The sequence below is a fragment of the Coregonus clupeaformis genome, unplaced genomic scaffold (genome assembly GCF_020615455.1).
Source record: "Coregonus clupeaformis isolate EN_2021a unplaced genomic scaffold, ASM2061545v1 scaf0168, whole genome shotgun sequence".
In the NCBI taxonomy this organism is placed as follows: domain Eukaryota; kingdom Metazoa; phylum Chordata; class Actinopteri; order Salmoniformes; family Salmonidae; genus Coregonus; species Coregonus clupeaformis.
In genome coordinates, this window is record NW_025533623.1 from 117888 (window position 1) to 139667 (window position 21780).

Here is a 21780-nt window from a genome sequence, read left to right on the forward strand (position 1 = left end):
GGATACCCTCGGATTAAAAATCAACACGTTTGGCTCTAGATTACACCTATCTATACATACTTTACATTGTTTGCAAAATCAGACATAAAAGTTATTCCCCTACCTAAGAATAGTAAAGCCCCCTTAACTGGCTCAAATAGCTGACCAATCAGCCTGTTACCAACCCTTAGTAAACTTTTAGAAACAATGGTGTTTGACCAGATACAATGCTATTTTACAGTAAACAAATTGACAACAGACTTTCAGTACGCTTATAGGGAAGGACATTCAACAAGCACAGCACTTACACAAATGACTGATGACTGGCTGAGAGAAATTGATGATAAAAATATTGTGGGGGCTGTTTTGTTAGACTTCAGTGCGGCTTTTGACATTATCAATCATAGTCTGTTGCTGGAAAAACGTATGTGTTATGGCTTTACACCCCCTGCCATATTGTTGATAAAGAGTTACCTGTCTAACAGAACACAGAGGGTGTTCTTTAATGGAAGCCTCCCCAACATAATCCAGGTAGAATCAGGAATTCCCCAGGGCAGCTGTCTAGGCCCCTTACTTTTTTAAATCTTTACTAACGACATGCCACTGGCTTTGAGTAAAGCCAGTGTGTCTATGTATGCGGATGACTCAACACTATACACGTCAGCTACCACAGCGACTGAAATGACAGCAACACTTAACAAAGAGCTGCAGTTAGTTTCAGAATGGGTGGCAAGGAATAAGTTAGTCCTAAATATTTCAAAAACTAAAAGCATTGTATTTGGGACAAATCATTCACTAAACCCTTAACCGCAACTAAATCTTGTAATGAATAATGTGGAAATTGAGCAAGTTGAGGAGACTAAACTGCTTGGAGTAACCCTGGATTGTAAACTGTCATGGTCAAAACATATTGATACAGTAGCTAGGATAGGGAGAAGTCTGTCTATAATAAAGCGCTGGTCTGCATTCTTAACAGCACTATCAACAAGGCAGGTCGTACAGGCCCTAGTTTTGTCGCACCTAGACTACTGTTCAGTCGTGTGGCCAGGTGCCACAAAGAGGGACTTAGGAAAATTGCAATTGGCTCAGAACATGGCAGCACGGCTGGCCCTTGGATGTATACAGAGAGCTAACATCTCTCCTGGTTCAAAGTAGAGGAGAGATTGACTTCATCACTACTTGTATTTGTGAGAGGTATTGACATGTTGAATGCACCGAGCTGTCTGTTTGAACTACTGGCACACAACTCGGACACAAGACATGCCACCAGTGGTCTCTTCACAGTCCCCAAGTCCAGAACAGACTATGGGAGGCGCACAGTACTACACTACCGGTCAAAAGTTTTAGAACACCTACTCATTCAAGGGTTTTTCTTTATTTTTACTATTTTCTACATTGTAGAGTAATAGTGAAGACATCAGAACTATGAAATAGCATATATGGAATCATGTAGTAACCAAAGAAGTGTTAAACAAATCAAAATATATTTTATATTTGAGATTCTTCAAATAGCCACCCTTTGCCTTGATGACAGCTTTGCACACTCTTGGCATTCTCTCAACCACCTTCATGAGGTAGTCACATGGAATGCATTTCAATTAACAGGTGTGCCTCCTTAAAAGTTAATTTGTGGAATTTCTTTCCTTCTTAAAGCGGTTGAGCCAATCAGTTGTGTTGTGACAAGGTAGGGGGGTATACAGAAGATAGCCCTATTTGGTAAAAGGCGAAGTCCATATTATGGCAAGAACAGCTCAAATAAGCAAAGAGAAACAACAGTCCATCATTACTTTAAGACATGAAGGTCAGTCAATACTGAAAATGTCAAGAACTTTGAACGTTTCTTCAAGTGCAGTCGCAAAAACTTTCAAGCGCTATGATGAAACTGGCTCTCATGAGGACCGCCACAGGAATGGGAGACCCAGAGTTACCTCTGCTGCAGAGGATACGTTCATTAGAGTTACCAGCCTCAGAAATTGCAGCCCAAATAAATGCTTCACAGAGTTCAAGTAACAGACACATCTCAACATCAACTGTTCAGAGGAGACTGTGTGAATCAGGCCTTGATGGTCGAATTGCTGCAAAGAAACCACTACTAAAGGACACCAATAAGAAGAAGAGACTTGCTTGGGCCAAGAAACACGAGCAATGGACATTAGACCGGTAAAATTTGTCCTTTGGTCTGGAGTCTAAATTTGAGATTTTTGGTTCCAACCGCCGTGTCTTTGTGAGACGCGGTGTGGTTGAACGGATGATCTCCGCATGTATATTTCCCACCGTAAAGCATGGAGGAGGAGGTGTTATGGTGTGGGTGTGCTTTGCTGGTGACACTGTCTGTGATTTATTTAGAATTCAAGGCACATTTAACCAGCATGGCTACCACAGCATTCTGCAGCGATACGCCATCCCATCTGGTTTGGGCTTAGTGGGACTATAATTTGTTTTTCAACAGGACAATGACCCAACACACCTCCAGGCTGTGTAAGGGCTATTTTACCAAGAAGGAGAGTGATGGAGTGCTGCATTAGATGACCTGGCCTCCACAATCCCCTGACCTCAACCCAATTGAGATGGTTTGGGATGAGTCGGACGGCAGAGTGAAGGAAAAGCAGCCAACAAGTGCTCAGAATATGTGGGAACTCCTTCAAGACAGTTGGAAAAGCATTCCAGGTGAAGCTGGTTGAGAGAAAGTCAAGAGTGTGCAAAGCTGTCATCAAGGCAAAGGGTAGCTATTTGAAGAATCTCAAATATAAAATATATTTTGATTTGTTTAACACTTCTTTGGTTACTACATGATTCCATATCTGTTATTTCATAGTTTTGATGTCTTCACTATTATTCTACAATGTAGAAAATAGTAAAAATAAAGAAAACCCCTTGAATGAGTAGGTGTTCTAAAACATTTGACTGGTAGTGTACATAGAGCCATGACTACATCATGTAACTCATGTCAGCAGTAAAATTTGATTTAAAAAACAAATAGAAATTACACCTTATGGAATGCGGGGACTGTGAAGCAACACAAACATAGACACATGCATACAAACACACAATAACATACGCATTATACACACATGTACACATGGATTTTGTGTTATAGATATGTAGCAGTAATCTAATCAAATCAAATCAAATTGTATTTGTCACATACATGTGTTTAGCAGATGTTATTGTGGGTGTTGCGAAATGCTTGTGCTTCTAGCTCCAACAGTGCAGTAATATCTAACAAGTAATATCTAACAATTTCACAACATATACCCAATACACACAAATCTAAGTAAGGAATGGAATTTAAGAATATATACATATATGGACAAGCAATGACAGAGTGGCATGGACTAAGATACAGTAGAATATTATAGAATACAGTATATACATATGAGATGAGTAGCGCAAGATATGTAAACATTATTAAGTGACTAGCAGCCTCTAATGTTCTAGTGATGGCTATTTAACAGTCTGATGGCCTTGAGATAGAGGCTGTTTTTCATTCTCTCTGTCCCAGCTTTGATGCACCTGTACTGACCTCGCCTTCTGGATGATAGCGGGGTGAACAGGCAGTGGCTCGGGTGGTTGATGTCCTTGCTGATCTTTTTGGCCTTCCTGCGACATCGGGTGCTGTAGGTGTCCTGGAAGGCGGGTAGTTTGCCCTCGGTAATGCGTTCGGCAGACCGCACCACCCTCTGGAGAGCCCTGTGGTTGCGGGCAGTGCAGTTGCCGTACCAGGCGGTGATACAGCCCGACAGGATGCTCTCAATTGTGCATCTGTAAAAGTTTGTGAGGGTTTTAGGTGCCAATCCAAATTTCTTCAGCCTCCTGAGGTTGAAGAGGCGCTGTTGCACCTTCTTCACCACACTGTCTGCGTGGGTGGACCATTTCAGTTTGTCAGTGATGTGTACGCCAAGGAACTTGAAGCTTTCCACCTTCTCCACTGCAGTCCCGTCGATGTGGATAGGGGGGTGCACCCTCTGCTGTTTCCTGAAGTCCACGATCATCTCCTTTGTTTTGTTGATGTTGAGTGAGAGGCTGTTTTCCTGGCACCACACTCCCAGAGCCCTCACCTCCTCCCTGTAGGCTGTCTCATCATTGTTTGTAATCAAGCCTACTACTGTTGTGTCGTTTGCAAACTTGATGATTGAGTTGGAGGCGTGCTTGGCCACGCAGTTATGGGTGAACAGGGAGTACAGGAGGGGGCTGAGCACGCACCCTTGTGGGGCCCCAGTGTTGAGGATCAGCGAAGTGGAGATGTTGTTTCTTACCTTCACCACCTGGGGGCGGCCCGTCAGGAAGTCCAGGACCCAGTTGCACAGGGCGGGGTTCAGACCCAGGGCCACAAGCTTAATGATGAGCTTGGAGGGTACTATGGTGTTGAATGCTGAGCTATTGTCAATGAACAGCATTCTTACATAGGTATTCCTCTTGTCCAGATGGGATATGGCAGTGTGCAGTGTGATGGCGATTGCATCGTCTGTGAATCTATTGGGGCGGTAAGCCTAGGGTGACAGGTAAGGTAGAGATGATATGATCCTTGACTTGTCTCTCAAAGCACTTCATGATGACAGAGGTGAGTGCTACGGAGCGATAGTCATTTAGTTCAGTTACCTTTGCTTTCTTGGGTACAGGAACAATGGTAGCCATCTTGAATCATATGGGGACAGCAGACTGGGAAAGGGAGAGATTGAATATGTCCGTAAACACACCAGCCAGCTGGTCTGCGCATGCTCTGGGTGGAGTAGAGGCCTGAGGGCACACACTTAATATGTTGTGAAATCTGGTATGAATGTATTCTAATGTTTTTAAAATGTATAACTGCCTTAATTTTGCTGGACCCCAGCTAATGGGGATCCATAATAAATACAAATACAAATACAAAATAATATCACAATAGTCAGTGTTCATATTCAGAAGTTCCTTTTATTTAATTTGTAAACATTTCAACTGTATTAAATTATAACTTTTTTCCATTCCACAAAAAATGTACACACATCAAAATAAAGGTATCTTTCTTCTCTTTCTTGTGTTGTAAGTGTTGAGATGATGTGTTAAATCCCAGATGAAGCTTTAGCGTTCTTATAGATAAAACGGAAAGACTATGTATTCTATTGAGCCCATTTCAGCCATTACTATGGTGTGTTTGACAGGTCATTACAAACATTTCCGCGGTCATAACGTTAACGGGAAAAAACGACAGGCACAAGGAAGAGTATGAAAGAGTCGCAGGAGTAAAATGAAAGCAATCAATCCAGCGAAATTTAAGTGACAAGTGGATTTTGCACCCCTCAAAGACAGGAAATGGCTGAAAAAGACAGATCCTCAGGTGGGCGGGGCATGCACGTTGCTGCTGTATGTGCTGGCTCGCATCCAAAGTGTTGCTCTTCTGTCTCTGCCTGGAATCATTTAGCATATTCTTGACACCTGATGGCATTCTAAAGGCTCTGTAATGAAGGCTCCACTGGTAAAGTGTTTTCAGATGTAAACAGCAATCAAGACATCGCACAGAGCGACACAAGGCAATGGACAAGAAGGAAATTTTCTCTCTCTCTCTCTCTCTCTCTCTCTCTCTCTCTCTCTCTCTCTCTCTCTCTCTCTCTCTCTCTCTCTCTCTCTCTCTCTCTCTCTCTCTCTCTCTCTCTCTCTCTCTCTCTCTATCTCTCTATCTATCTCTCTATCTATCTCTATCTCTCTCTCTCGCTCTCTCCAGGGGAAGAGGAACAAGCCTGGGGTGGAGGCAGCCAGCACCCCAGATTCAGTTCAGATTCGTGGCCGAGGGGAAAACAAAGCCATCAAGTAGGTATTGGATGGGGGGGGTGTGAGCTCAGGTCTACTGTATCTTGTCACCAGGAGGGAATTCATCAAGTAATACTTAATTGTCACATAGGGGACACTTTATGCAACATATCACAGGTAGATATAGGTAGTGTCTGGTGTCTGCTAAAGCCCCAGTAGAATGGCTACAATGTTTCAAGCGGAGATCCATCTCCTCATGTAATCTGTTGTTTCACACCGTTCTTTATTCACATCAGACCTGTTTATTGAAACAGGGAAGACAGAATACATTTTTGTAATACCCACTTGAGTCTGAACACTTTAAAACACAATCTTTGGGAGTTAATGGGCTTGCCTGTGTTTGTGTGTGTAAATGAATGATGACTCACTGGGCTGGAAGAGCCTGGCTGAGCTATGAGGGATTCACTACTGCACAGCTGTAGGACGAGAGGCAAAGACCTGGGTGTGCTCAAATAAAAGGCAAAAACACTGAAACCCGCTGAGATATGGAGAGGAAAGAACATATTTAACAAGGGAAAGAGCAGTTGTGGTTGTTAAATAAGAGCATCTTGACAACTCATCACAGTCCTTCCTGTGAAAACAAGAGGCATAAATTATAGCATACTTAATTTGACAGGCTTCAGATAAAGAGCATGTTAAACTCCAGTAAGATTAGGCACTACACGATGTGTCCCTGAACACTCAATGGAACTGTAATAATAACTTACTGATAAGCCACTAGTCTACAGTCCAACTGCAGTGTTACTTCATTTTACAGCCTGAATGTGATTACCTTGGCTGAGTTTCAGTTGAAATGTGCATTACATCTAGAGTGTAAACCTAAAACCATTGATCTACTTGGATTGCACTAATGTATCCTTTATCTCAATGCCTTGTAAAGTACAATTGTCAGAATCACTTAATTGAGCACTATACCTAATATTGAGCGTATCATAGTACATTTATAACTATAGCCCAATCCCAATAAAAAAATTGTATATACCTGCAGCAATGTTTTGATGATATATTCTACTGTATGACTGTTTGTTGTTAACATTCCTCCTTCATGGTTGCAGCTGCGCAGCCCAAGGCCTGACTGACGGTGGACTCTGTCTAAAGCTAACCCAGCAGTCCTCTCCCTCCTCTGTCACCATTCCACCTGTTCTCCCATTCTCCCTTTTATCACTCTCCTCTTTGTTTTATTTCTCTCTTCTCTCTTTCTGTCTCTCTCCCTTTTTCAAAAGTATGTTTTATCTTTGTAACCAACCTTTGCTGTTTCACTTTGACTTATAACATACTATATATTACTCTGTGAATGACGTTGAATACATGTTTAACTCTTTCACTGTTTTCTAATCCCTTGTACAGAGAGAGGTATAATCTATTCATTTGTCCATGAGTCTGGATGCTGTATCAGCTCAAAGTATAGACAATATGCTTTTCCCAAACCCCATCCCCTTTAAACCGATATACTTTTTACCTTCCTTAATACACTTGTTTTTCTACTTGCTTTTCCAAGACATAAATGTTTTGCTCTGAAACTGTATTACGAATATTATAATGGAATTACTTTTATAAATGCAGGACCAGGGCCGGATTACCGAACGGGCACGCAGGGCACGTGCCCCGGGCCCCCCGGGGGTGGGGAAGATAGCATATAATAACAAAATGTGTAGAGTTGCAGGAAATTAGCTTTAAAACTGCAACATTTTCTCTCAGCCTCATGGCAAAATGTATAGAATAGCAGGAAATTAGTTTGAAAAACTGCTAAACCTTCACTCAGCCTCATGGCAAAATGTGAACAAAAGCATGAGATGAGCTATAAAACAGCATGTTCTTTTCTCTGCCCCATAGCAAAAAGTGTACAATTGTAGGAAATTAGCAACAAAAAAATGATTTGATACTCATGATTTATATAATATTTTTTTCCTTGAATGCAGAGGGTCTGAACACGTCGCGCAAACGTACTAGTTACCTGGACATCTTGCGTAGAAAGAGGGTTGATTTTGCAATGATCCAGGAATCTCATCTGTTAGAAATGGATGTATCTCGATTTTCCAACAAATATTATCATGTCATTGCTTCATCATGTTTTACTACAAAAAGTAAAGGGGTACTAATTGTTGCCAGACGCAACTTCCAATACACTAACTTAGGTGGAGGATCCCTCGGGGAAGGTAGAATCACTTTTATTAAACTGACTTTTATTAAACTGATTACTTTTATTAAACTGAAGTAAAATTGCTGTTCTGTTGGTGTATGCACCGAACACTTACGATAGCTCATTTTATGACCAATTCTGTACCCTGACACTAGATTTAGCTGACTTCAGACTAATTATTGGCGGCGATTTTAATGCAGTTTGGGAGTACAGGCTAGACAGATCTGGGCAGACAGAGGAGAGAGACCAGCATCTTACCTCTGTGGCACTGCGGAAATGGGCAAATGAGGCGGCAGTTGACGATTAATGGCGAATTATGAGTCCCACCTCTGGAATTTCACCTTTTTCTCTCGTCGACACAAATCCTTCTCTCAAATTGACTTTATATTCACTTCAAAGGACCTGTTCAACAAAGTTCTTGATATAGATTTATTACCCATGGTCCTCGCCGACCATCGAGCCATGCTTTGCAGACCTGCTATCAGAAATTACAAACAACTTTTAATTTACCGGGCAAATCCTTCTTTTATTTACAACTTCCCTCTGCCATGCGAGCATATGGTGTTCCCTGGGGCGAAACACTACCAACTCACCCCCTCTGCAAAAAAATTGAGAACCGGCCTAAACCACGGGGACTATTTTCTGATCTATACTTGCATTTCTTCAAAGCATCTCAGAAGCCCCTGCAAATTGACCTACTATAGAAGAGAGACCTCTTACATTAAATCACTGAAATTAACTGGGAAACTGTATGGTCTGTAATTCTCTCTTCTAGAAATCCTAATTATCAGAATATCAATTTTAATTTTGTCCACAGATCTTATCTTACCCCAGATTATTCCAAATGAAAATACATCCAACCCCGAAATGCTCTCTATGCCCTCAGGGTGCTCCCGGTACCTGTGGGTGGGTGGGTGCAACTGTCCTGTGGTGGGAGGGGTGGGCATAGTGGTCCTGTGGGAGAAAGTAAATGTTTTCTCTCTGCACCATGGCAGAATGTGTTGAAATGCAGTAAATTCGCTGATTTCAGAAATGTGGGGCCCCCGGAGGTCGGTGCCCCAGGGCCCCAAATGTGGTAGTCCGGCCCTGTGCAGGACCCCTATCCCTAATGCATTTTCCAATTATTTTCTACAAATATTGGAGGTGTATCTCTATCGCCTGTATTGACATTTTTCTCATTCACCTATTAATCTAAGGCCATTTCCCTGTCCTTTCTATCTCCAAGAAACATCATTCACTTCGCTCCACTGTGATTGGCTCTGCTGCTCTGACCTCTGACCTATCTCTCTTTCTATCCCTGAAACTCCGGCTCCATTGTGATTGGCTGTGCTGTTCTTACCTGTCTCTCTCTCTGGCCGCAGTGATCTAGACAGGGACTTTTGGAATAACAATGACAGCAGCAACGTGCAGCAGAGATGGAGCTCCTACCCGCCCAAGGAGTTCCTCTTAAACATGTCCCCCTATGCCCCGTATGGAGACCCTCGCCTCACGCCCAAGTGAGTCTCGGTCGCGGCTGGTAAGGGACCCCTCTCTCTGTGCAGGGCTGTAACGAAGCGGGGGAGCCAAGCCTCTCACATTGAGTTCTGTGACCCCGGACCCCCAACCCTCCACAACCCCCTCAGACTGACTCAATAGAACAACACTACATTCTAGAAACAGACAAACATTGCACACAAAATATGCATCCAAAGACACAGTACATTATCTACATAGGAACACTAACATGCCACTCTAGTCCACTTGCATGCATTTCTCTCTGCCAGACATACACGTACAGTGAGGGAAAAAAGTATTTGATCCCCTGCTGATTTTGTACGTTTGCCCACTGACAAAGAAATGATCAGTCTATAATTTTAATGGTAGGTTTATTTGAACAGTGAGAGACAGAATAACAACAACAAAAATCCAGAAAAACGCATGTCAAAAATGGTATAAATTGATTTGCATTTTAATGAGGGAAAGAAGTATTTGACCCCTCTGCAAAACATGACTTAGTACTTGGTGGCAAAACCCTTGTTGGCAATCACAGAGGTCAGACGTTTCTTGTAGTTGGCCACCAGGTTTGCACACATCTCAGGAGGGATTAAGTCCCACTCCTCTTTGCAGATCTTCTCCAAGTCATTAAGGTTTCGAGGCTGACGTTTGGCAACTCGAACCTTCAGCTCCCTCCACAGATTTTCTATGGGATTAAGGTCTGGAGACTGGCTAGGCCACTCCAGGACCTTAATGTGCTTCTTCTTGAGCCACTCCTTTGTTGCCTTGGCCCATCCACAACCCATTTTAAATGCCCTGGCTGAGGGAAGGAGGTTCTCACCCAAGATTTGACGGTCCATGGCCCCGTTCATCGTCCCTTTGATGCGGTGAAGTTGTCCTGTCCCCTTAGCAGAAAAACACCCCCAAAGCATAATGTTTCCACCTCCATGTTTGATGGTGGGGATGGTGCTCTTGGGGTCATAGGCAGCATTCCTCCTCCTCCAAACACAGCGAGTTGAGTTGATGCCAAAGAGCTTGATTTTGGTATCATCTGACCACAACACTTTCTCCCAGTTCTCCTCTGAATCATTCAGATGTTCATTGGCAAACTTCAGACAGGCATGTATATGTGCTTTCTTGAGCAGGGGGACCTTACGGGCGCTGCAGGATTTCAGTCCTTCACGGCGTAGTGTGTTACCAATTGTTTTCTTGGTGACTATGGTCCCAGCTGCCTTGAGATCATTGACAAGATCCTCCCGTGTAGGTATGGGCTGATTCCTCACCCTTCTCATGATCATTGCAACTCCACGAGGTGAGAGCTTGCATGGAGCCCCAGGCCGAGGGAGATTGACAGGTATTTTGTGTTTCTTCCATTTGCGAATAATGGCACCAACTGTTGTCACCTTCTCACCAAGCTGCTTGGCGATGGTCTTGTAGCCCAGTCCAGCCTTGTGTAGGTCTACAATCTTGTCCCTGACATCCTTGGAGAGCTCTTTGGTCTTGGCCATGGTGGAGAGTTTGGAATCTGATTGATTGATTGCTTCTGTGGACAGGTGTCTTTTATACAGGTAACAAACTGAGATTAGGAGCACTCCCTTTAAGAGTGTGCTCCTAATCTCAGCTCGTTACCTGTATAAAAGACACCTGGGAGCCATAAATCTTTCTGATTGAGAGGGTCAAATACTAATTTCCCTCATTAAAATGCAAATCAATTTATACCAGTTTTGACATGCGTTTTTCTGGATTTTTTTTGTTGTTATTCTGTCTCTCACTGTTCAAATAAACCTACCATTAAAATTATAGAGTGATCATTTCTTTGTCAGTGGGCAAACGTACAAAATCAGCAGGGGATCAAATACTTTTTTCCCTCATTGTAAGAGCTACATGATGCACAAAGTATGAGCTTTATATTGTATACAAGTAGCTAATTTGCAAAACAGTAGCTCTGAACCCAAGGCATAACCTAATGCATATGTCCCGGTAAAGGTCAAATGCAATAGCCTAAGGGTGCCAAACAGCATTATTAAGTGATGTTATCCAAGTAACATGCACATCTTACATATCTTCTGTCCTGGGAGAGTTCCGTTGATTGGCATTAGTAATTCCTTTTCCTGCAGCCAACAGGGTCTGAAAGGTAAAGCTATTTAGTATGCACTGTTGGCCATGCAGAATTAGATTGAGTCGTACAGGGCTGCCACTAGGATGTTTCTACTTGCCTCACCTTAGAGGTGACTGACATTAGTATAGCGATGGCCAGACGTGAGGTCAGCCTTGTCTCCCTCCAGCCCTCTGATCTTCATCTCGGGTGAGTCATAAATGGTACCCTATTCCCTCTGGTCAAAAGTAGTGCACTACATAGGGAATAGGGGGCCATTTGGGAGGCAGCCCTAGATTGAATCAAGAAAGGGGTTGTCTAGTGGTGTTACCAGGACAGATCAAATATGAATTGGATGGAGACACTAATAGATGCAGATCATGTCTGAAGCTGCCCACCAACTACAAACACACTATTCATTATACTAGCCTTTCCCATCTGGACACATGAATATGTGACATTAATCTTTAAAATACATACAAACAAACACACAATATAGACATACAGAAACTTAACATACTGAATCAACACTCCACATTTACCTATATACCAACCAACCAACCAACATTTGAAAAGCCTCCTCTTCCCTACAGCCCTGCCAGCCTCACTAACCCCTAACCTCTTACCCTTCACCTCCAGCCCATGGAGTGCTACCATGGAGACGGACAACCCTCAGACCATCTGAGCAGAAACCCTTTATAGATCCCACTTACACAGCCCAATATCCTCCTTTCCACCGCAACCAACCAACTAACCAACCAACCCCTAATCTTAAGGGTATTAACCTAACTGTAAACCCATTCCCTTTGGTTTAAACCGTCACCTCAGCTCTGTCATCGAGGGTTGACCGTTGTTTTTGGCTTTTGCTCCTAGTTTTTGCTGTTCTCGTTTTTTAGGCACATTCTATAGGAGTCCTGTGTTGTTCCCTCTCACCTCTCCTCACTCTGGTTGTGCCTAGTGGTTTTGTCACCACCACCACCTCCACCACCAGGTGCTATAAGGCTGCCTCTCCTTATAGCTCTCCTTAGTCTGACCACCTGAGCCCTCTGGACACACCAGTTCCTCTATAGCTGTACAGTACAGTACATGGATCACTAAAGGCTCTAATGTCATTGATGTTTTTCCTGCACTGAAATATATTGTTTAAGTAGAGAAAGTCTGGTTTTTTCTTCATTTTAAAGCGTACTAGAGAAGAGATAAAGAGGGGGTTTTTTCTCAATGGGTGTATTGTCTTTAGAGTTCATGGGCTGTGAAACAGTGAACCTGCTAGGATCCATTGATCCCTTTTTGAGATCCAGTCAAATGTTTGCCCTTTTCACCGTCATGTGACGAGGTCTTGAGCAAGGGATGGGAAGCTCTGTCCATAAGCTAAATATGACTTACCTTAAATCTCCCTAAATGGTCAACTCCATCCCTACCCCTATTTCTACCCCATGCTCAATGCATAACTGTTGCAGGCTGGGCCTCTGTCTAAAGTGTTGTCCCTCTCGACCAGCAGCTGTGCTCTCTGACTGTGTCTGTGTAGTGACCCTGTAGTGAAACTGTGTCTGGTCTGTCTGCTGTTGTCTCTGTGACGTTGTCTAGGTTACGGCTGCTTGTGCTGCTCTGGGTTACGCGGGAGAGGAATGAAGTGTGTACTCAACAGATTCACTGTGCTGATTAACTGCTATACACTACAATGTCTTACTATAGGCTTTCAAGCCACTCGCTCCAACAATGTCATTACACACACCATAACCTTTCGATCAAGCCTATCTGTTTCATTTAACGTTGTAGTTCCTACTGTACATGATAACAAAGTAGATCAACTGTTTCTTTTAAAATGTAAAGAGGCCATAGATAGCCTACATAATTCAATTATCATGACTCGCTCAGTTTTATTGCAAACACCATGAAGTCCTTGATAGAATAATCCATTTGGTCATGTATATTTGATGTGCAGTATAAAGTAAAGCTGCAGAATGGCCAGTCAGTCTAACTGACAGGTACTCAAAACACAGCCAGCATCTGTCTGTCTCAGTCCTACTGCACCCAAACACACACCACTCTGTCAGTCTTCCCATCTGGTTCAGACAGACAGACAGATATACACAGTGAATCTCAGCCCATCTCCCTCCTGCTAACCCAGCAGCAGCACAGCCCACTGACTTGCTGGATCCTCGTGGCTGGCTGCTACTCCTCTGTACTGGAAACCTGTAGCTGGATTGATAACACTACCCCCATCCTAATGCTATTCTGCTGTGTGGTTCACCTTCTGGGTTGTTCAACCTCACTGATTCTACTGTTACTATCCACCTCTCTCTCTCTTTTTCTCTGTCTCCCTCTCTGTCTCTCTCTCCTCCGTCTGTCTCTGTCTTTCTCTCTCCTTTATGTCTGTGTCTGTCTGTCTATCTGGTGCCCCCTGTCTCTCAGTGGGGTGGAGAAGGGGGATGGGGGCGGGGCTGGGTGTGGGAGTGGGGCAGGTCCCAGTCGCAGTGACAGCGTGAGAAGCATAGTGACGGGGCTGGGCCCTGGCAGCAAGGCTGGGCGCTGGCAGACGGTCCAGAGCCACATGCAAGCCGGAGGCCTGAGGCCCAGAAAGTGAGTGACATGAGTGACACGGGTTGGCTGGGCATGAGGGCACACATGGGGGGTAATGCTGAGCACCACAGGGGCATGGTATAGATGGTTTGGGGGACTGCAATCAGAAGCAGCAAGGGTTATATGTGATATATGCTGCATTCGGTAGTGCAGAGATTTATGGGAGGAAGAATGGATGGAAAGATGGAAAGAGGGAAGAAACTATTGAAGACAATAATGAGCTGAAAATGTGAGTGCATGTACTGACATTTTCTGATGCATGGGAATCTGTTGTCATGGTAAGGCTCTGTTGACTAAAGAGAACATCCTCTCTCACAAACAAATACCAAAAGTTACGCAACGTCTGCTACTGCTTCATCGCTGTATTGGACCACAAAACAGTTAATCAAATATCTACTTTTTGATATGGAATATTATAGCAGGACCGTTCTTAAGACGCCTGAAACCAAATGTTAGTTGTGCATTTCCCTTTCCTCATGTATACTCTTAGAAAAAAAGGTGCTATCTAGAACCTAAAACGTTCTTTCGGCTGTCCCCATAGGAGAACCCTTTAAAGAACCCTTTTGGTTCCAGGTAGAACCCTTTTGGGTTCCATATAGAACCCTTCCACAGAGGGTTCTACATGGAACTCAAAAGGGTTCTACCTGGAACCAAAAAGGGTTCTACTTGGAACCAATTGGGTTATCCTATGGAGACAGCCAAATAACCCTTTTTTCTAAGAGTGTATAACCATTTTAACACTTTCAGTCAAAATCCAATTCCCTCTTTACCTGCTTTCTTCACTCCTCTACTCTTTACCTCCCCTCTCCCCCTATCATATCTAACTTTCTCCCCATTTCTGGTCTGTAATTGGTTTCTATTTTGAGGTAGCCATGTGTGTCTATGTTTCTGCTGTAAGATATGTCTCACACTCCCCTCTCTCTACATCTGCCTCATTGCCTTTCTCCCCTCCTCAAGGCTCTTTCATTACAAATCACTCAAGGTTTTTAGTCAGTTTAATTGACTTTCTGGGTAGGAGATATCTGAGAATCCCTTCTTAAGTCAGCAGAGGAGGATACAGGCAGCAGATAGAAGGGCTTATAGCCTGCCTGGCCATTTGAATGACAGGATAGGTAAGTCGTTTACTATACACACAGAGAGACAAATGAAATATCTATTTGCAGTTGAATGTATTCAACCTTGGACAAGAGAGATATTGAAATAGTAGAGAAATGTACAGTGAAAGGGTTAGGTGTTGAGCTGGCTACGGTATCTGGGTAGGAGCTGTAAAAAGCCTAAGCCAACTTTATGACACAGTAGAAATGTATTTCTGCGTGAATTGGACTCCCAGATGTCTGGCTGGCCCTATGCCACGTACTCCATCCAGATTTATTGATGAATCATTCTGTCAGTTATGACAAAAATATTTGTTGGACTGTAAAATGTAGAGCATACTGCAGCTGATGTGGCGCATACTGCAGCATGGCACTGTGTGCATCATTGTTGGAGGAGCAGAGTGGAATTATTTTATTGAAATACTTTTATTTGATGTTGCTATCTATGACCTGCTGCTTTCATATATACACTTCTATCTCTGGGTCACATTTATTCTTTATATTGTTATATTTCTCTTGTCACTGATAGCTTGTAAGCTCAGCCCTCTTTCATACTTAATGCATCCATCCATATTATTTATTCCCTCCCTCATTCTTTAGATTCTTTATCCCGTATAAAAGGTCCAATGATAATACTTTGGATTAGATGAGTGAGAGGGATGATTTAGGCAGTGGTGATACAGGTGAACAGAGAGAGTGGGAAAGCATGATACTGATCAACTTCAATCAAACCAACCTAATGTCTTATATTATATACAATCCAAGCAAATCTGAAGGCACTTGCAGATTTTCTGGAATGTTTAAAGCAACATCCGTACACTCATCAAATGTGCTGTAACCGCAATAAGCACATACCATAAGCCCATGCCAAGACACTTCCATACCCACTGACCATTCATTTAATGACAGTAACACTCATTCTCACTAACCACAGCCCATCTTCAGTCAACACATTGTCCTGAGCCGTATGTGAGCTATCTGAAAGGCCATGTGGGGAGTGGGGGTGGGGGGGGGGCAAAATGCTGAAGTATGACTGGTATTAATCTGGTCCACAAAGTCCTCTCGGGGCCCTGCCTCTGGTGCTCTCCAGTAGAATTACTACACCGCTGTGGAGTCGGCCCGGGGCCCACTGAAGAGCACAGTCAACACAGCCAAAGGCTGTAAATCCTCCAGTGCTGCACTAGCCTAAGACAGAGGCTGTTTAGCCAGAGTTTACAGTAATCATGAAGGGCAGAAATTGAAGGGGGAGAGTCGGGACGCACTATTAAAATAGTGTAAAAGCAGACGAATGATTAGAAAGACAGAGGGGTTTGAGGGAGGGGAGAGGGTTGTTTGGAGTCAGATTAATGGGTTGAAGTGATGGGTAAAGCAGGTCAGATTAATGAGTTGAAGTGATGGGTAAGGCAGGTCAGATTAATGGGTTGAAGTGATGGGTAAGGCAGGTCAGATTAATGGGTTGAACTGATGTGTAAGGCAGGTCAGATTAATGGGTTGAACTGATGGGTAAGGCAGGTCAGATGAATGGAGCAAACAAAGACCAGTTGAGCTACGAGAAGCAGCATAGAGTGAGAGGTAGCTAGGAGGCTAGTGTAAAGTCATCATGGGTCAGAGGGGAAAGATGGATACAAAGGAGGAGGAAGAGGTCAAGGTAAATCTGGGAGGAAAGGGACATGAAAAGGGTAAGGATGGAGGAAAATAGAGATGAAGGCTGTTAGCTCCTGTTTGGTGTTGGCCTGAGCACTGTCAAAAACAAGCCTACCCACAGACTGTCAGACACTCACATACAAGCATCTTATACAACTGTACGACTACTGCTAAACTGCTTTAACCTGACAATGCTCTATTTCTTGTTTTTCATCTCTCCATACCTCCTTTCTCTTTGTTGAACTCTCTGGACCCGTCCTCATTTTTGTTCCCTCTGGTACTTCTATTGTACTCACACCACCACTCTCCCCCTGTATCTCCTATTTTCCAATTATGGATCTCTTCTGTCAATCTCTCTGGTTACCACTATCCTTCTCCTTTGTCCCTCACCTTCCCTCTTCTCTCACGTGCAACCCCTGCAAAACCCTTGTTACCTTCTCTTCCCTTGCTACTCTGTCTGGTCAGTTTTGGGGACCCATCCCTCTCAGCTGCCTCTACCCTGGAGCACATTCCATCCTCAGCAGCAGCCCGTCCTCGTCCCCTGGTGCGACAGCAGAGTCTCCAGCAGCCTCTCACCCACCAGCCTCCTCCGGGTCCCAGTGACCCCCCAGCCACCTCCCAGAGCCTGGGCCAGCTGCACACAGGGCCCGGGGGCGGGGGGCACCGGGGAGGCCCGCGGGGGGTGCGGGGGAGTCCGGCGGGGACAGGTGCTTCCCGGTACAGAGGAGCAGGAGGAGGACGCTCCAGGTCCAACCCAGGCAGCTGGGACCACATGATGGGACAGATCCGCAACAGAGGACTGGACGTCAAGTCTTTCCTGTGAGTCTGCTGGTCTGGGAATGTTCTAGATTCTGCTCTTGGTTCTATTCTGAACCTGTCTGCACTGTCTTCTGTCTGTCTTTCACTGTGTTGTCCTTATTATATCAAATCTCCCCCCTTCTCCTCAGGTAATTGTCCTAAAGCGTTTCATATACTGTAAGATTTACTCCCCAAATGCCAAGCCTAAGCCATGTACTGTAGCTATAATGACATAGTTTTACTTCTTGTTTTTTGGCATTACTTTAATAGTTTGTGTAATGTATGCATTGTTCTTGGTTACTCTGTCTGTATGCCCTTTAGTGTCTGTTTTTAAGTTTACTTAAAGTTACGTGTATTATCTTTGCATAGGTCACACTTGTCTACCCGAGGGTAGGGGACAAACTATTTGAGCTAATAAGCATGCTGCAGCTGCACACTACACTCTGAAGTCTTTACTGTGTGTGTGTGTGTGTGTGTGTGTGTGTGTGTGTGTGTGTGTGTGTGTGTGTGTGTGTGTGTGTGTATGAGTGCATGTGAGCTTGTGTATATCACATTTATAGCCTGTGTGCATTAACATGGGTGCAGGGGTTAAGCAGCAGCATGTAGAAACTCCACACTGCATTGATCTCCTGTCTACAGCATCATTACTCCCACGATGGACTGTCACTATTAGAGAGAGTGAGAGAGATAAAGGTAGAGAGGAGTAGTGTGTGAAAGATGGAAAGAGAAGGGGTATATGATGAAGGTTAAACCCAAGGAGACGAGGAGGGGTTGTTGAGGTGGAGAGAGAGTTCAATTCACTGTGTGGATATGGATTGCAAACTACCACTTCCTAATTCGATTTAGCTATAACGTTTACAATATTCTATGATAAAGCTAAATGTGACAAATGTACCGCTAAATGTACGTTTCACCGTACACTTTAAGGTTCCCAGAATAATTTGTTATCAACCACTGTACAAAACAGCAAAACTTTTTTTTTTTATTGCCCTGCAGTCAGCAGAACTTCAGTACTTCACAGACCACTCATAGCATATTGGAGACAGTAGATCTACTGTAGGTGGGGGAGCAATCTGGAGGCCAGAAACTCTTGACACATTTGATGGTGTCACCGATTTTCCAATGAATCTGGTATTGAAATGATTGGCTGGGGATGAACCATTTGTTTGCGAAACAAAACACAGCGATTCCTTCTCCTGTGTGTGTGTGTGGACGATGATGGATGTCTGAGTCTGTGTAGGGCAGCCTGCGGACCCCCCCGACCCCCCTGCCCTCCACTTGAGTCTCTCTGGCCCATTAACACAGGCCCCTGACCAGGGACCTCCTCACTAAATCATCGCTCGATAAAGGCAGGGCAGATATGTGGAACATGGACGGAGAGGTGGCCTTGCCCACAGTCCCTGTAAACATGAATCGTTCTGGGCTGGGAGGGACGAGGCTCTGGGGGATCGGAGGATGGGGGGTGCAATCTAAGTGACTTGGTGTTGGTGGTGTTAATAGCCCCCTCATTTAAGTGCTGCCTTGTTTTATACTGAGTGTTATCAATGAGGCTCATGTAGGTGTTACAGTTGTTCTCAATCGTGTACAAGCAAGTTTTGGATCTGGGTTGAAACAAATAGCAGAACAGCAATTATCAAATGCTCAAAAACATTTACAGAACTTCTGATCATTTTCTTGCCTTAGTACCTGACTTGCATATCTTAGACCACCTTTTGCAAAACATTAAATATAAATGTTAGTGAATACAACATTCACTGTTAAGTGTTTTGTTCACAGAATATCAACACATTGTTTTCATCAGAAGAGAAATGTGTGCAATTGTGTTCACTGTTTCGGGCAATCAGTAAATACTACTGCACGGAATTCTAAATCATCCTATCAGTGTCATACCACGTACAATGGAAAGATCTAGGCAATGCGGACTGTCTAATTGTTATGATTTTTTTTTTTTTATTGCGGATATGGAGAGATGCAGAGAATAAAGTTGGGTTACTTCTACCTAACTTTGGGTTAGTCCTAAGTCATCATCTCTAACACTGTGACTTTCCATTATAGAGCTTTGCTTTGGTGTGGATGTAGGCCTATAAATTCATTTCAGTTGTGTTCCTCCATTGTATTCACCTTTCCTTATTTCTATTGTGAATTGTGTTTCTGTGCGCCAATGAAAAGTTTACAAAACTATGAGCAAACCAGCCTATGTATTGAATACATGGAATTGGATTGTGATGATACTGATAAATGAATCCTGCAGACAATGTGCATTTTTTTTTCTTTTTATCAGGACTGATATTTGATTTTATGTTAATTAAATTGTTTGGTGATAAATGCAATTGCCCATAATTCTGCACCTTGGATAGTTGTACTTTATTTAGATCATCATGATTTAGTGACTGCAAGTAAAGTGTATTGATCTACATGGATTTTTAAAACACAGACAACATCTCTGTTTTGTCTGCTTGGACTCAAGAGATAAGTATGGTTGCGTTAATCTTTTTGCAGGCAGTCGTGTTCTTTTGCTAAATGTATTTACAATTTTGAGAGAGAGAGAGAGCGAGAGAGAGAGAGAGAGAGAGAGAGAGAGAGAGGGAGAGAGAGAGAGAGAGGGAGAGAGAGAGAGAGAGAGAGAGAGAGAGGGAGGGAGAGAGGGATAGAGAGAGAGGGAGAGAGAGAGAGAGAGAGGGAGAGAGAGAGAGAGAGAGAGAAAGAGAGAGAGAGAGAGAGAGAGAGAGAACATAGGAGATGCTGTAGAATGGCAGAAATAGAAAGGACATAAAAAGAAAATATTTGGGTCAAATATGGAGGGAAAGAAAAACTGCTTGAAGAAGGAGGAAAAGCCACAAACAGAATGAATAGCTGTATGATGCACAGACTCCATGTGTCATTTAGGTAGCTGGACATGGAGCAAAACATCTGATAGCTACTAGTATTGACTACACACTATGCTTGAGTTTGTCCCCCAAAGAGAATATGTTGTGATATTCTTGTGCAGGAAGACAGAAGATGATTAGAGAACAGTGAGGGTCAGAGGAGGTTTTGTTGAACAGGGGTCAGGAATGTGTTATGTAAAGGCCCTGTGAGGGAAGGAATAGAATGATGGAGAGAGTTAGACAGGACAGGGTCCCGGGAAACAGTGACTCACCTCACAGCTTTACACAAACCGGGGGAGAGGGGCCCAGCCCCTAGGGGAACCTAAGGGAGTCTCTGTGTGTTTTTGTGTGTGTGTGTGTGTGTGTGTGTGTGAGTAAGAGCAGGAGTGTGTGAATGTTTGCTTGTTAAGAGCACTGTGTGCCTGGCCCCTTTCAGACTGCAGCATACTTCAATATGACTAAAGCCTGTAACACGTTACGCTTCAAAGCACACAGAAAGTAAACAATCTGTGTCTACAACAGCTTGGGTTCAATTAAATGTTTTAAGGATGAGGTTTTGTAGCAATCCAAGTGATAATATGTAAATGTTTCACCAATCAATATCACCTTGACCTTTCTCTCCTCTTGACAGTTTTTTCAACTACCTCTCTACTCTGTCTCTGTACTCATTGTGTGTGTTGTGTTGTGTGTGTTGTGTTCTGTGTGTTGTGTGGAGCAGCGAGGGGAAGATGGTTGTTCTGTCTCTAGCAATCGGGCTGGCTGAACAAGATGATTTCGCCAACCTCCCAGATCTACAGGAAGCACCGGCGTGCCAAGAAAACTCAACTCCACCGGACAAATCAAGGTACCAGCCAGCCTACGAACAAAAGAGTGAAAGGAAGAGAAAGGAGAGGGTGAAAGACAAAGAAAGAAAGAAAGAAAGAAAGAAAGAAAGAAAGAAAGAAAGAAAGAAAGAAAGAAAGAAAGAAAGAAAGAAAGAAAGAAAGAAAGAGTTGAGCGATAAAGCCATTGTGAAATGGGATAAGAGAGATTTAAGGAAAATAGTTGGTGTAGACTTCTCAGCAGTATGTGTGATGTTAGGAGGTTCAGAGAAGATCCTTGTGGTCCAGTTTTGAAGCTGCTGTGTGATTGGCATTATCCACAGTGAGAGGGAGCCTATAACGATCTAATGGGGATGCTGTAATTGGATGTCTGACAGAAGCATCTGATTGGTTGGTTTCAGTATCTTCCTGCTGTGAGAGTCCTGCGTTAGTACCGTAGTAACATAATTAGATATAGTCACTCTGAGAAGGTAGCAGGAAGTAATGAGCTGTATTACATATTCAA

At 43.5% G+C, this 21780-nt stretch overlaps 1 protein-coding gene across 1 annotated transcript in view; it reads left to right on the forward strand.

The window, feature by feature from the left end:
• LOC121556290 (synaptotagmin-7) overlaps positions 1-21780 on the forward strand; it is a 94236-nt gene that overhangs the window by 50915 nt on the left and 21541 nt on the right. Inside the window, exons 3-6 of the mRNA XM_045213890.1 lie at positions 5678-5763; positions 9265-9399; positions 17255-17608; positions 21173-21298. Coding sequence (XP_045069825.1) covers positions 5678-5763; positions 9265-9399; positions 17255-17608; positions 21173-21298 — 701 coding nt within the window. The remainder of the gene's footprint in view (positions 1-5677; positions 5764-9264; positions 9400-17254; positions 17609-21172; positions 21299-21780) is intronic.